The following is a 14,267-nucleotide window of genomic DNA, read 5'->3' as shown; positions in this document are numbered from 1 at the left end:
CCTTTTTAGATCATCATAAATAATATTACATGAACACGGGGAAGCTGATCCTAGAACACTGAGATGCTTGATACATACGACCCCTGTTTAGGTTGGAGGTTTATAGCAGAGTAAATTATGTAATTTGAATAGTTATACAGACCCACTAACCACACATAGAAGGGAACATTTCTGCTCGGTGAACCTAAAGGGACACAGTGTTATATCCAGTGCTACTGTATCAACAGTGGGAATAAGTAGCGAAAAAGTCTTGCCTTGTCATATCCTAACGCGGTACATATACAGTTGAAGTCGGAAGTTTACATACACCTTAACCAAATACATTTAAACTCAGTTTTTCACAATTACTGACATTTAATCCTAGTAAAAATTCCCTGTTTTAGGTCAGTTAGGATCACCACTTTATTTTAAGAATGTGAAATGTCAGAATAATAGTAGAGAGAATGATTTATTTCAGATTTTATCACATTCCCAGTGGGTCAGAAGTTTACGTACACTCAATTAGTATTTGGTAGCATTGCCTTTTAAATTGTTTAACTTGGGTCAAACGTTTTGGGTAGCCTTCCACAAGTTTCCCACAATAGGTTGGGTGAATTTTGGCCCATTGCTCCTGACAGAGCTGGTGTAACTGAGTCATGTTTGTAGGCCTCCTTGCTCGCACACACTATTTCAGTTCTGGCCACACATTTTCTATAGGTTGAGGTCAGGGCTTTGTGATGGCCACTCCAATACCTTGACCTTGTTGTCCTTAAGCCATTTTGCCACAACTTTGGAAGTATGCTTGGGGTCATTGTCCATTTGGAAGACCCATTTGTGACCAAGCTTTAACTTCCTGACTGATGTCTTGAGATGTTGCTTCAATATATCCACATAATTTTCCTTCCTCATGATGGCATCTATTTTGTGAAGTACACCAGTCCCTCCTGCAGCAAAGCACCCCCACAGCATGATGCTGCCACCCCCGTGCTTCATGGTTGGGATGGTGTTCTTCGGCTTGCAAGCTACCCCCTTTTTCCTCCAAACATACCAATGGTCATTATGGCCAAACAGTTCTATTTTTGTTTCATCAGACCAGAGGACATTTCTCCAAAAAGTACGATCTTTGTCCCCATGTGCAGTTGCAAACCGTAGTCTGGCTTTTTTATGGCGGTTTTGGAGCATTGGCTTCTTCCTTGCTGAGCGCCCTTTCAGGTTATGTCGATATAGGACTCGTTTTACTGTGGATATAGATACTTTTGTACCTGTTTCCTCCAGCATCTTCACAAGGTCCTTTGCTGCTGTTCTGGGATTGATTTGCACTTTTCGCACCAAAGTACGTTCATCTCTAGGAGACAGAACGCGTCTCCTTCCTGAGCGGTATGACGGCTGTGTGGTCCCATGGTGTTTATACTTGCGTACTATTGTTTGTACAGATGAACGTGGTCCCTTCAGGCGTTTGGAAATTGCTCCCAAGGATGAACCAGACTTGTAGAGGTCTACAATTTTTTCTTGGTTGATTTATTTTGATTTTCCCATGATGTCAAGCAAAGAGGCACTGGGTTTGAAGGTAGGCCTTGAAATACATCCACAGGTACTCCTCCAATTGACTCAAATGATGTTAATTAGCCTATCAGAAGCTTCTAAAGCCATGACATCATTTTCTGGAATTTTTCAAGCTGTTTGAAGGCACAGTCAACTTAGTGTATGTAAACTTTTGACCCACTGAAATTGTGATACAGTGAATTATAAGTGAAATAATCTGTCTGTAAACAATTGTTGGACAAATTCCTTGTGTCATGCACAAAGTAGATGTCCTAACCGACTTGCCAAAACTATAGTTTGTTAACAAGAAATGTGTGGAGTGGTTGAATAACGAGTTTTAATGACTCCAACCTTAGTGTATGTAAACTTCCGACTTCAACTGTATAATAATAATACAATAAAAAAATGTAACAGAACAACGTATTGTACTGCACTACAAATATCCCAACTGGTACAATAAAGTGATTGATTAGTGGATGGATTGATTGATATATGTAATGGTTGATGTGTTCTGTTCTAGCTCGGTGCGTTTGGTTGGCACAGAGAGGAGAAAGAGGAGGGGCCAGGGAGGAGGACGACACAGGTAGGACAACAGAACACGCTGTAGAGCCACATTCAACACACACATTCTACATTCACCATCCCTTCTGGTTGTTATTTAAAGAGTGAATGCCTTTAAAAAGCAACACATCCCTTTGAAAACGTCCTACGTGGCATTGATTTGAGTAGAAACAGTTATTCTAGTGTCAAAATTGACTACAAAGTGTAAATAGGATCATTTTGGTCATAAAGTAAATCTCGTCTAAAACGGATTTTGGAACATCCGTGCCTCACAACGGGTAAATGAAGGTTGGGTTTTTGATGATGTTCATTTGCCCACTAACATGGGGTGAACAGCTGTGGTGATTGCTCTCTATCCAATAGCATAGATGGTGAGAGAGACAGACCTGCCCAGCAGCTCCGACTTTGTTTACACAACACAACACGTCACACATTATTTAAACTTGAGAAGTACTGTACCAACCCTAACCCTAACCCTAACCCTAACCACCTTAGTTAGATGTAAAGTTGCACGACTAAAACCTCCTTGGCAAAAAAGGTCAAAATGAATTACCGATTTCATGAGTTACAGTTGAAGTCGGAAGTTTACAAACATCTTAGCCAAATACATTTAAACTCAGTTTTTCACAATTCCTGACTTCCTGAATTATAAGTGAAATAATCTGTCTGTAAACAATTGTTGGAAAAATTACTTATGTCATGCACAAAGTTGCCAAAACTATAGTTTGTTAACAAGAAATGTGTGGAGTGGTTAAAAAACAAGTTTTAACAACTCCAACCTTAAGTGTATGTAAACTTCCGACTTCAACTGTATCTTTGATTAATTCGGGGGATTTTGAAGAAGTGAAATAGGCTTCCGCGTCTACAGCGTCTCTTGGGGGACAAACATCATTAACCAAACCCGGAATCGGTCAGGAAATACACCTCCTAGACCGAAATCTTGTTTTTCTAATGAGCAATAGAAAAACACGTTCCATTCGGCGTGTTCAGTCGCTCTTTAACCTTTCGTTAACTGGGAAAAGACCCTTGGGGTCAGAAACCTCTCTTGCAAGGGGGAGCTGGAAGTAGTCAGCATGTAGATACAGAACAAAACAATTAGTGGTCAATTACAGTGGTTAACAACATCTTGACGTGTGCTCTTAGTGATCTACCTGAGAGGGAGGAAGGAGAGGGAGAGGAAACCCCTGTCTTCAGTCACTGGGGACCCCCACGCAGGTAAGGGCTGTGTCCGTGTGCGTCAGTTTGTCTGTGTGTATGTGTCCAAGTGGATACTGACAAAGTATATATTTTTTAATGAGACATTTAGCAAATTCATTAAATTCACCTCGGTTTTTTGTTCACAGTTCGTTTAGTTTTTCAGTACAGAATGAGTGGGGAAAGAATCATTATAAAACGTGTAGTTTGCAACCAGGATGCTAATTTATATCACATTTAAAAGTAATGTGAAACTCCAGGTCCCCCTAATAGAGAACAATGTGATCATAACTGCAGTGGTTGTGTGTGTGCGTGGACCTGCGTGTGTGGTTGTGTGCAGGGCCGTAACCAGGGTTTGAGTTTTAGTGTTTGTAGATGGACTGAGATGAATGAACCTACAGCAGTCAAAGGTCATAATCGCTAGGGTTATTTTTGCTTGTTTTTGCTGTTCTCCAAATAGCATTTGAAAGTTATTTTTATTATTATACAGAAATGCAGTAAATGAGCTTCAACTTTCCAGAAATGTCAGCGGAAGTGTTGAGGAAATGTTTGGAAAGTTGAAACTCATTTACTTCATTTCTATACAATTAAAGAAAACGTTCAAATGCTATTTGGAGAACAGCAAAAATGCCCCCAGCCATTAACACTATCACTATCATTATAATTGTCTTGGCTACTGTAGCTTCATTCACCTCAGTCCATCTACAAACACATAGCCTATTAGCTATACAATGGTAATGTGTTATACCCCTGAAAGGGAGGAATTATGAGGAATGATTCACACTAACACGTAGCATCAGCGACAAAAGGAAAACGTAGGACATTTTTAGAACTGTATTGTTTGCATGTTGATTGCATTTTAATGTAAGCCTATAGGGGAGATAGGCCATGTGGAGATGTTCATATTGAAACATATCTTATTTTGTTAAAGTTCCTAATTTGTTTGATAAGATTTTTACAGATTTTCTCAGGGGACCCCACATGGGGCAACGACCTCAAGTTTGGGAACCACTCTACTAACCTTTCTCTCTGCTTGCTTCCTCTCTGTCTCCTCTGCTCCCTCCCTCCTGCATGCATTGCATCCTACCTCAGCCTCATCACTGAGCGCCACATCATCACTGTCTGCCTCAAATCAAATCAAATCAAATCAATTTATTGGTCACATGCGCCGAATACAACAGGTGCAGACATTACAGTGAAATGCTTACTTACAGCCCTTAACCAACAGTGCATTTATTTTAAACAAAAAAAGTAAGAATAAAACAACAACAAAAAAAGTGTTGAGAAAAAAAGAGCAGAAGTAAAATAAAGTGACAGTAGGGAGGCTATATATACAGTAAAATAAAGTGACAGTAGGGAGGCTATATATACAGGGGGGTACCGTTGCAGAGTCAATGTGCGGGGGCACCGGCTAGTTGAGGTAGTTGAGGTAATATGTACATGTGGGTAGCCTACTCTCAGTAAAGCAAAGTTATTATGAGAACTTAGTAGCGTATTTTTTACTCCTGCTGAGGTAGGCTGCGTTTAACGTTAGCTTTAGCTTCTTACGTCATCTTAATAGCTGGCTAAGTAATACTAGCCAGAGCCCTTCAACTGCAATAGAAGTCTCTGCCGGCAGAGCCACCTGACTGACTGACATATCTATGAGGTTGTGCACTCATTCTGTGAGTGTCGTTTTTTGTTTGTTTGGGGGATGTCTGTAGACACGGCAAGAGTCACGGGACGGTTTTAAAATTGCCTTTTGTCCGGCATCTCGCAAACACAGCAGCGTCTCTATTGCCTACTTGAGCCGACTGCGAGCTGGGAAAGTTTGTTTCACGTCGGCCCTCGGCCTGTGCCACGAGAGGGCGGAATTAGCCGTTTGAGAGAGTGGTGAATGTGCTGCTAAAAAGGAAAATCCGGGGGACATATCCGGAGGACGCAGGCGAACATAATGAACAAACCACTGTTCATGATTACACTCGTTCGCAAAGAGGCATGCACGATTAAAACTCAGTCAGATCAAGAACATAAGATTCCTGAGCTTTGATCAACACTGGGAGCAATATATACGTAGATGTGACCTGTAATTGATTTTCTTTGTGTACAAAAAAATTAATTATTATATATATATACACACAGTGAGGGGAAAAAAGTATTTGATCCCCTGCTGATTTTGTACGTTTGCCTATAATTTTAATGGTAGGTTTATTTGAACAGTGAGAGACAGAATAACAACAAAAAAATCCAGAAAAACGCATGTCAAAAATGTATATAAATTGATTTGCATTTTAATGAGGGAAATAAGTATTTGACCCCTCTGCAAAACATGACTTAGTACTTGGTGGCAAAACCCTTGTTGGCAATCACAGAGGACAGACGTTTCTTGTAGTTGGCCACCAGGTTTGCACACATCTCAGGGAGGATTTTGTCCCACTCCTCTTTGCAGATCTTCTCCAAGTCATTAAGGTTTCGAGGCTGATGTTTGGCAACTCGAACCTTCAGCTCCCTCCACAGATTTTCTATGGGATTAAGGTCTGGAGACTGGCTAGGCCACTCCAGGACCTTAATGTGCTTCTCCTTGAGCCACTCCTTTGTTGCCTTGGCCGTGTGTTTTGGGTCATTGTCATGCTGGAATACCCATCCACGACCCATTTTCAATGCCCTGGCTGAGGGAAATCACCCAAGATTTGATGGTACATGGCCCCGTCCATCGTCCCTTTGATGCGGTGAAGTTGTCCTGTCCCCTTAGCAGAAAAACACCCCCAAAGCATAATGTTTCCACCTCCATGTTTGACGGTGGGGATGGTGTTCTTGGGGTCATAGGCAGCATTCCTCCTCCTCCAAACACGGCGAGTTGAGTTGATGCGAAAGAGCTCGATTTTGGTCTCATCTGACCACAACACTTTCACCCAGTTCTCCTCTGAATCATTCAGATGTTCATTGGCAAACTTCATACGGCCCTGTATATGTGCTTTCTTGAGCAGGGGGGCCTTGCGGGCGCTGCAGGATTTCAGTCCTTCACGGCGTAGTGTTTTACCAATTGTTTTCTTGGTGACTATGGTCCCAGCTGCCTTGAGATCATTGACAAGATCCTCCCATGTAGTTCTGGGCTGATTCCTCACCGTTCTCATGATCATTGCAACTCCACGAGGTGAGATCTTGCATGGAGCCCCAGGCCGAGGGAGATTGACAGTTATTTTGTGTTTCTTCCATTTACGAATAATCGCACCAGCTGTTGTCACCTTCTCACCAAGCTGCTTGGCGATGGTCTTGTAGCCCATTCCAGCCTTGTGTAGGTCTACAATCTTGTCCCTGACATCCTTGGAGAGCTCTTTGGTCTTGGCCATGGTGGAGAGTTTGGAATCTGATTGATTGATTGCTTCTGTGGACAGGTGTCTTTTATACAGGTAACAAACTGAGATTAGGAGCACTCCCTTTAAGAGTGTGCTCCTAATCTCAGCTCGTTACCTGTATAAAAGACACCTGGGAGCCAGAAATCTTTCTGATTGAGAGGGGGTCAAATACTTATTTCCCTCATTAAAATGCAAATCAATTTATAACATTTTTGACATGAGTTTTTCTGGATTTTTTTGTTGTTATTCTGTCTCTCACTGTTCAAATAAACCTACCATTAAAATTATAGACTGATCATTTCTTTGTCAGTGGGCAAACGTACAAAATCAGCAGGGGATCAAATACTTTTTTCCCTCACTGTGTGTGTATATATATATATATATATACACACACAGTACCCGTCAAAAGTTTGGACACACGTACTCATTCAATGGTTTTTCTTTCTTTTTACTATTTTCTACATTATAGAATATTAGTGAAGATATCAAAACTATGAAATAACACAAAAAGTGAAAAACAAATTATAGTCCCACTAAGCCCAAACCAGATGGAATGGCGTATCGCTGCAGAATGCTGTGGTAGCCATGCTAGTTAAGTGTGCCTTGAATTCTAAATAAATCACAGACAGTGTCACCAGCAAAACACCCCCACACCATAACAACACCTCCTCCATGCTTTACGTTGGGAACTACACATGCAGAGATCATCCTTTCATCCACACCACGTCTCACAAAGACACGGCGGTTGGAACCCAAAATCTACAATTTGGACTCATCAGACCAAAGGACAAATTTCCACCGGTCTAATGTCCATTGCTCGTGTTTCTTGGCCCAAGCAGGTCTCTTCTTCTTCTTATTGGTGTCCTTTGGTAGTGGATCCTTTGCAGCAATTTGACCATGAAGGCCTGATTCACACAGTCCCCTCTGAACAGTTGATGTTGAAATGTGTCTGTGACTTGAACTCTGTGAAGCATTTATTTGGGCTGCAATTTCTGAGGCTGGTAACTCTAATGAACTTATCCTCTGCAGCAGAGGTAAATCTGGGTCTTCCATCTCTATGGCGGTCCTCATGAGATCCCGTTTCATCATAGCGCTTGATGGTTTTTGCGACTGCAGTTGAAGAAACTATAAATAGGACTATCTTCTGTATACCCCCCCTAACGCAACTGATTGGCTCAAATGCATTAAGAAGGAAAGAAATTCCACATGTTAACTTAAGAAGGCACACCTGTTAATTGAAATGCATTCCAGGTGACTACCTCATGAAGCTGGTTGAGAGAATGCCAAGAGTGTGCAAAGCTGTCATCAAGGCAAAAGGTGGCTATTTGAAGAATCTCAAATATAAAATATATTTTGATTTGCTTAAAACTTTTTTTTGGTTACGACATGATTCCATATGTGTTATTTCATAGTTTTGATGTCTTCACTATTATGATACAATGTACAAAATAGTGAAAATAAAGAAAAACCCTTGAATGAGTTTGTCCAAACTTTTGACTGGTAGTGTATATATACAGTGGGGAGAACAAGTATGCCGATTTTGCAGGTTTTCCTACTTACAAAGCATGTAGAGGTCTGTAATTTTTATCATAGGTACACTTCAACTGTGTGAGACGGAATCTAAAACAAAAATCCAGAAAATCACATTGTATGATTTTAAAGTAATTAATATGCATTTTATTGCATGACATAAGTATTTGATCACCTACCAACCAGTAAGAATTCCGGCTCTCACAGACCTGTTAGTTTTTCTTTAAGAAGCCCTCCTGTTCTCCACTCATTACCTGTATTAACTGCACCTGTTTGAACTCGTTACCTGTATAAAAGACACCTGTCCACACACTCAATCAAACAGACTCCAACCTCTCCACAATGGCCATGACCAGAGAGCTGTGTAAGGACATCAGGGATAAAATTGTAGACCTGCACAAGGCTGGGATGGGCTACAGGACAATAGGCAAGCAGCTTGGTGAGAAGGCAACAACTGTTGGTGCAATTATTAGAAAATGGAAGAAGTTCAAGATGACGGTCAATCACCCTCGGTCTGGGGCTCCATGCAAGATCTCACCTCATGGGGCATCAATGATCATGAGGAAGGTGAGGGATCAGCCCAGAACTACACGGCAGGACCTGGTCAATGACCTGAAGAGAGCTGGGACCACAGTCTCAAAGAAAACCATTAGTAACACACTACGCCGTCATGGATTAAAATCCTGCAGCGCACGCAAGGTCCCCCTCCTCAAGCCAGCGCATGTCCAGGCCCGTCTGAAGTTTGCCAATGACCATCTGGATGATCCAGAGGAGGAATGGGAGAAGGTCATGTGGTCTGATGAGACAAAAATATAGCTTTTTGGTCTAAACTCCACTCGCCGTGTTTGGAGGAAGAAGAAGGATGAGTACAACCCCAAGAACACCATCCCAACCGTGAAGCATGGAGGTGGAAACATCATTCTTTGTGGATGCTTTTCTGCAAAGGGGACAGGACGACTGCACCGTATTGAGGGGAGGATGGATGGGGCCATGTATCGCGAGATCTTGGCCAACAACCTCCTTCCCTCAGTAAGAGCATTGAAGATGGGTCGTGGCTGGGTCTTCCAGCATGACAACGACCCGAAACACACAGCCAGGGCAACTAAGGAGTGGCACCGTAAGAAGCATCTCAAGGTCCTGGAGTGGCCTAGCCAGTCTCCAGACCTGAACCCAATAGAAAATCTTTGGAGGGAGCTGAAAGTCCGTATTGCCCAGCGACAGCCCCGAAACCTGAAGGATCTGGATAAGGTCTGTATAGAGGAGTGGGCCAAAATCCCTGCTGCAGTGTGTGCAAACCTGGTCAAGACCTACAGGAAATGTATGATCTCTGTAGTTGCAAACAAAGGTTTCTGTACCAAATATTAAGTTCTGCTTTTCTGATGTATCAAATACTTATGTCATGCAATAAAATGCAAATTAATTACTTAAAAATCATACAATGTGATTTTCTGGATTTTTGTTTTAGATTCCGTCTCTCACAGTTGAAGTGTACCTATGATAAAAAATTACAGACCTCTACATGCTTTGTAAGTAGGAAAACCTGCAAAACCGGCAGTGTATCAAATACTTGTTCTCCCCACTGTATATATGTATATTGTGGCAGATCAGGGGGTTGGGTCAAGACGTTTACACAGATCAGACACGGACAGAGTATGATTAGCTCAGGTTTCAGGGGTGTTTATTAATAAAATAATCAAAAGAAAAGGTTAGGTCTCCCCCATGAGTCCCTCTCCAGGATACCGTCTCCAACTACACGGAAGTTACCTTACTTGCCCCAGTCCTCCCCCATGTGCTGCCCTTCTGGCAGCTTTATGGGCCTTGCACAGCTGGTGAGCAATCCGCCCTTAATTACTCACCAGCTCCCAATTAGTCCTGTCTGGGGAGCCCGTCAAGACCTGGCACGTCCAGCAGATGGCGCCACCGCCTTGTGATGTATACTCCATCTGTTACCAGGCCTCGACGAGTCTCCCCCTGATGGCTGACGTGCTGTACGCCACAATATACATTGATTTTTTTTCATTTGAGAAAATGACAGAGGTCCGGAACTCGTTGTTCTCATAATAGTTATGGCCATGTAGTGTGTGTGCATGTCTCTTCCAGAGAGAAGTCTTGCTACTTGACTCATGAACACATTAATGAGCTTTTCTGGTACATAATGGATGTAGGCAAGATGCCTGAGTAATGGAGATCACAGGCTTTGTGTGTGTGCGCGTGTGTACGTGCGTCTGTCTCTCTGCGTGTGTGTGTGTGTGCACGTTTTCTCTCATCTGTGTGTGTGAACTTACCCTGGCATGTGCCCACGTGCTTCCAGAGTGGAGGTGTGGCAGGAGGATGGCGAGTCTCTTGGCATCAGCATCGTGGGCGGGCACAGTGTCATCAAAAGATTGAAGAACGGAGAGGAACTCAAGGGCATCTTCATCAAACAGGTGACGCCGTGCCGACATTCTCCCCTCCCCTTCTCTCCCTCCCTCGACTTTTTAGCTTAACGCTTCAGTCAGGGATTTGTGAAGCCTTATACCAAAACAAGTGGTAGCGTACCCTGTTTTGTTTTTTGTTTAAATCCTAGAATGTACCTTTACAACTTGTAAATTTTTATTTAATTCATTAATTGGAATAAATTAAATCAATTACAGGTACTGCCGGAGAGCCCAGCAGGACGCACTCGCTCCCTCAAGACTGGAGACAAGATACTGCAGGTGAGGAGGAGAGAACGCTAGCACAACGCTATAGCAGTGACACAGCATTGATACAGGAATGCTACAGGAATGCTAATTCAACACTGTAGCAACGCTAGAGGAACACTACTTAGAACACCATGTCAATGCTACAGAAACGCAAATTCCAGACAGGTTTGTGACCTCTGTTGTATCCTCTCTCTCGCTCTCCTCTCTCTCTTTCTCCTCTTTCTCTCTCTCTCCTCTCGCTCTCTCGCTCTCGCTTTCTCTCTCTCTCTCCTCTCTTTCTCTCTCTCTTCTCTCACTCTCTCTGGCGTGTTCTCGCTTTCTCTTTCTTTCTCTCTCTCTCTTTCTCTCCCTCTCTTTCCCTTTCTGTACGTGTGTGTCTGTGTGCGCGCGCTTGTGTGTGTGTCAGGTATCAGGTGTGGACCTCCAGAATGCCAGTCATGAGGAGGCGGTCCAGGCTATCAAGACAGCTCCCAGTCCCGTGGTCTTCATCGTCCAGAGCCTCTCTGCCACGCCAAGGGTAAACACGCACACACTAACACACACACGCAGCACAAATCATGACCCAACTGAATTAATATTTTTATATCCCTCAGATGCTCAAGCGTTTTCTTAGTGGATAGTCTCTGCAGGGATACAGCGTGTATCACTGTTGTAGTTTGTTGTGCCCCCTCTTTGCCTTAGAGAATTGGTTGTTTGCTCTGCTGCTTCTCTTGTAGGTTAGAATTTCTTGTAGTTGGATTGTTATTTCGGGCTGGTGCTTGGTGTCTCTGTTATCTAAGCATGAACGGAGTTTGATGCTCTTCCTTTGTGTGTGTGTCTGTCCGTGTGTGTGCGCGCGTTTGACTGTCTGTGTGTCTGTCTGTCTGTGTGTATGTGTGTGTGTGTGTGTGTGTGTGTCTGTCTGTGTGTCTGTCTGTGTGTCTGTCTGTGGGTCTGTCTGTGTGTCTGTCTGTGTGTCTGTCTGTGTGTCTGTGTGTCTGTCTGTGTGTGTGCGTGCTTTTGACTGTCTGTGTCTGTGTGTCTGTCTGTGTGACTGTGTGTCTGTGTGTCTGTCCGTGTGTGTGCGCACGTTTGACTGTCTGTGTCTGTCTGTCTGTGTGACTGTCTGTCTGTGTGTGTGTGTGTGTGTGTGTGTCTGTCTGTGTGTCTGTCTGTGTGTCTGTCTGTGTGTTTGTCTGTGTGTCTGTCTGTGTGTGTGCGCGCTTTTGACTGTCTGTGTCTGTGTGTCTGTGTGTCTGTCCGTGTGTGTGCGCGCTTTTGACTGTCTGTGTCTGTGTGTCTGTCTGTGTGTCTGTGTGTTTGTCCGTGTGTGTGCGCACGTTTGACTGTCTGTGTCTGTCTGTCTGTGCATGCACGCACCTATGTCTGCATGTGTCTTTCTCTTTCCAGCCTGTCTCGCTAACAGCGCCCAGTTACAGAAAACACAAGGCAAAGAGGAGAGTCATGCCGGTAAGCAGCCCTCCCTACTTTCTGAGAACATTTTATGGTGGTGAAAATGTCACAGGCTTGGTTATAACTTTTAACTTATAAAATATGTTTATTAGGGCTGAACCCAATTAGTTGACTGGTCGATTGTTTGGTCGATAGGCAGTTGGTCGACAAAGATTTATTTTGTCGAGCAGTAGCAAAAAAAATTATATATACAGTGCTTTCGGAAAGGATTCAGTCCCCTTTACTTTTTCCAAATTGTGTTACGTTAAAACCTTATTCTTAAATGGATTAAATACATTTTAAAAACTCAGCAATCTACACACAATACCCCATAATGACAAAGTGAAAACAGGTTTTTAGAGATTTTTGCAAATTTATAAAAAATAAAAAACAGAAAAACCTTATTTATATAAATATTCTCAGACCCTTTGCTATGAGACACGAAATTGAGCTCAGGTGCATCCTGTTTCCATTGATCATCCTTGAGATGTTTCTACAACTTGATTGGAGTCCACCTGTGGAAAATTCAACTGATTGGACATGGTTTGGAAAGGCACACACCTGTCTATATAAGGTCCCACAGTTGACAGTGCATGTCAGAGCAAAAACCAAGCCATGAGGTCAAGGGAATTGTCCATAGAGCTCCGTGACAGGATTGTGTCGAGGCACAGATATGGGGAAGGGTACCAAAAAATGTCTTCAGCATTGAAGGTCCCCAAGAACACAGTGGCCTCCATCATTCTTAAATTGAAGAAGTTTGTAAGCACCAAGATTCTTCCTAGAGCTGGCCGCCCGGCCAAACTGAGCAATCGGGGGAGAAGGGCCTTGGTCAGGGGGGTGACCAAGAAACCCGACGGTCACTCTTGCAGAGCTCCAGAGTTCCTCTGTGGAGATGGGAGAACCTTCTAGAAGGACAACCATCTCTGCAGCACTCCATCAGGCCTTTATGGTAGAGTGGCCAGACGGAAGCCACTCCTCAGTAAAAGGCACATGACAGCCCGCTTGGAGTTTGCCAAAAGGCACCTAAAGGACTCTCAGACCATGAGAAACAAGATTCTCTGGTCTGATGAAACCAAGTTTGAACTCTTTGGCCTGAATGCCAATCGTCACATCTGGAGGAATCCTGGCACCATCCCTACGGTGAAGCATGGTGGTGGCAGCATCATGCTATGGGGATGTTTTTCAGTGGCAGGGACTGGGAGACTAGTCAGGATCGAGGGGAAATATTAACGGAGCAAAGTATAGAGAGATCCTTGATGAAAACCTGCTCCAGAGCGCTCAGGAAGGTTCACCTTCCAACAGGACAACAACCCTAAGCACACAGCCAAGACAACGCAGGAGTGGCTTCGGGACAAGTCTCTGAATGCCCTTGAGTGGCCCAGCCAGAGCCCGGACTTGAACCCGATCGAACATCTCTGGAGAGACATGAAAATAGCTGTGCAGTGACGCTCCCCATCCAACCTGACAGAGCTTGAGAGGATCTGCAGAGAAGAATGGGAGAAACTCCCCAAATACAGGCGTGCCAAGCTTGTAGCGTCATACCCAAGAAGATTCAAGGCTGTAATCGCTGCCAAAGGTGCTTCAACAAAGTACTGTGTAAAAGGGTCTGAATACTTATGTAAATGTGTATTTTAAGTGGTATATTGAGTGAGGGAAAATAAATAACAATTTAATCCATTTTAGAATAAGGCTGTAATGTAACAAAATGTGGAAAAAGTCAAGGGGTCTGAATACTTTCCGAATGCACTGTATATCTCGCTTGGGATAATGTTGGATAAGTAAAGTGTATGAGATGGATGGGGAAGTGACATTAGGGAACGTTGAGGAATAGACCCCATTTAGAGGTCTGAGAAAGAACACAAGGAGCCCTTCATGTACTTCAGTTACATTTCCCAACCACTTTAGTGCAATAGGGAGGTGCTAGAGTGCTGCCTGACACCAAGCATAATTGCAGATTCACACACACAAACACACCACACGTCGTGCTTTTCCCTGTCAGCTTCTACCCCTC

The 14,267-nt window shown here is 43.4% G+C and overlaps 1 protein-coding gene across 1 annotated transcript in view; it reads left to right on the top strand.

Annotated features, from left to right (window-relative positions):
- LOC121577422 (inaD-like protein) overlaps window positions 1-14,267 on the top strand; it is a 240,065-nt gene that overhangs the window by 88,765 nt on the left and 137,033 nt on the right. Inside the window, exons 23-28 of the mRNA XM_045223383.1 lie at window positions 2,042-2,104; window positions 3,226-3,297; window positions 10,453-10,567; window positions 10,775-10,837; window positions 11,232-11,342; window positions 12,215-12,274. Of these exons, the coding sequence (XP_045079318.1) occupies window positions 2,042-2,104; window positions 3,226-3,297; window positions 10,453-10,567; window positions 10,775-10,837; window positions 11,232-11,342; window positions 12,215-12,274 (484 nt within the window). The remainder of the gene's footprint in view (window positions 1-2,041; window positions 2,105-3,225; window positions 3,298-10,452; window positions 10,568-10,774; window positions 10,838-11,231; window positions 11,343-12,214; window positions 12,275-14,267) is intronic.

Source organism: Coregonus clupeaformis, chromosome 11 (assembly GCF_020615455.1).
Source record: "Coregonus clupeaformis isolate EN_2021a chromosome 11, ASM2061545v1, whole genome shotgun sequence".
Lineage (NCBI taxonomy): Eukaryota > Metazoa > Chordata > Actinopteri > Salmoniformes > Salmonidae > Coregonus > Coregonus clupeaformis.
Note: the sequence above shows the minus strand (reverse complement) of the source record. Positions and strands in the feature narration are given on the sequence as shown.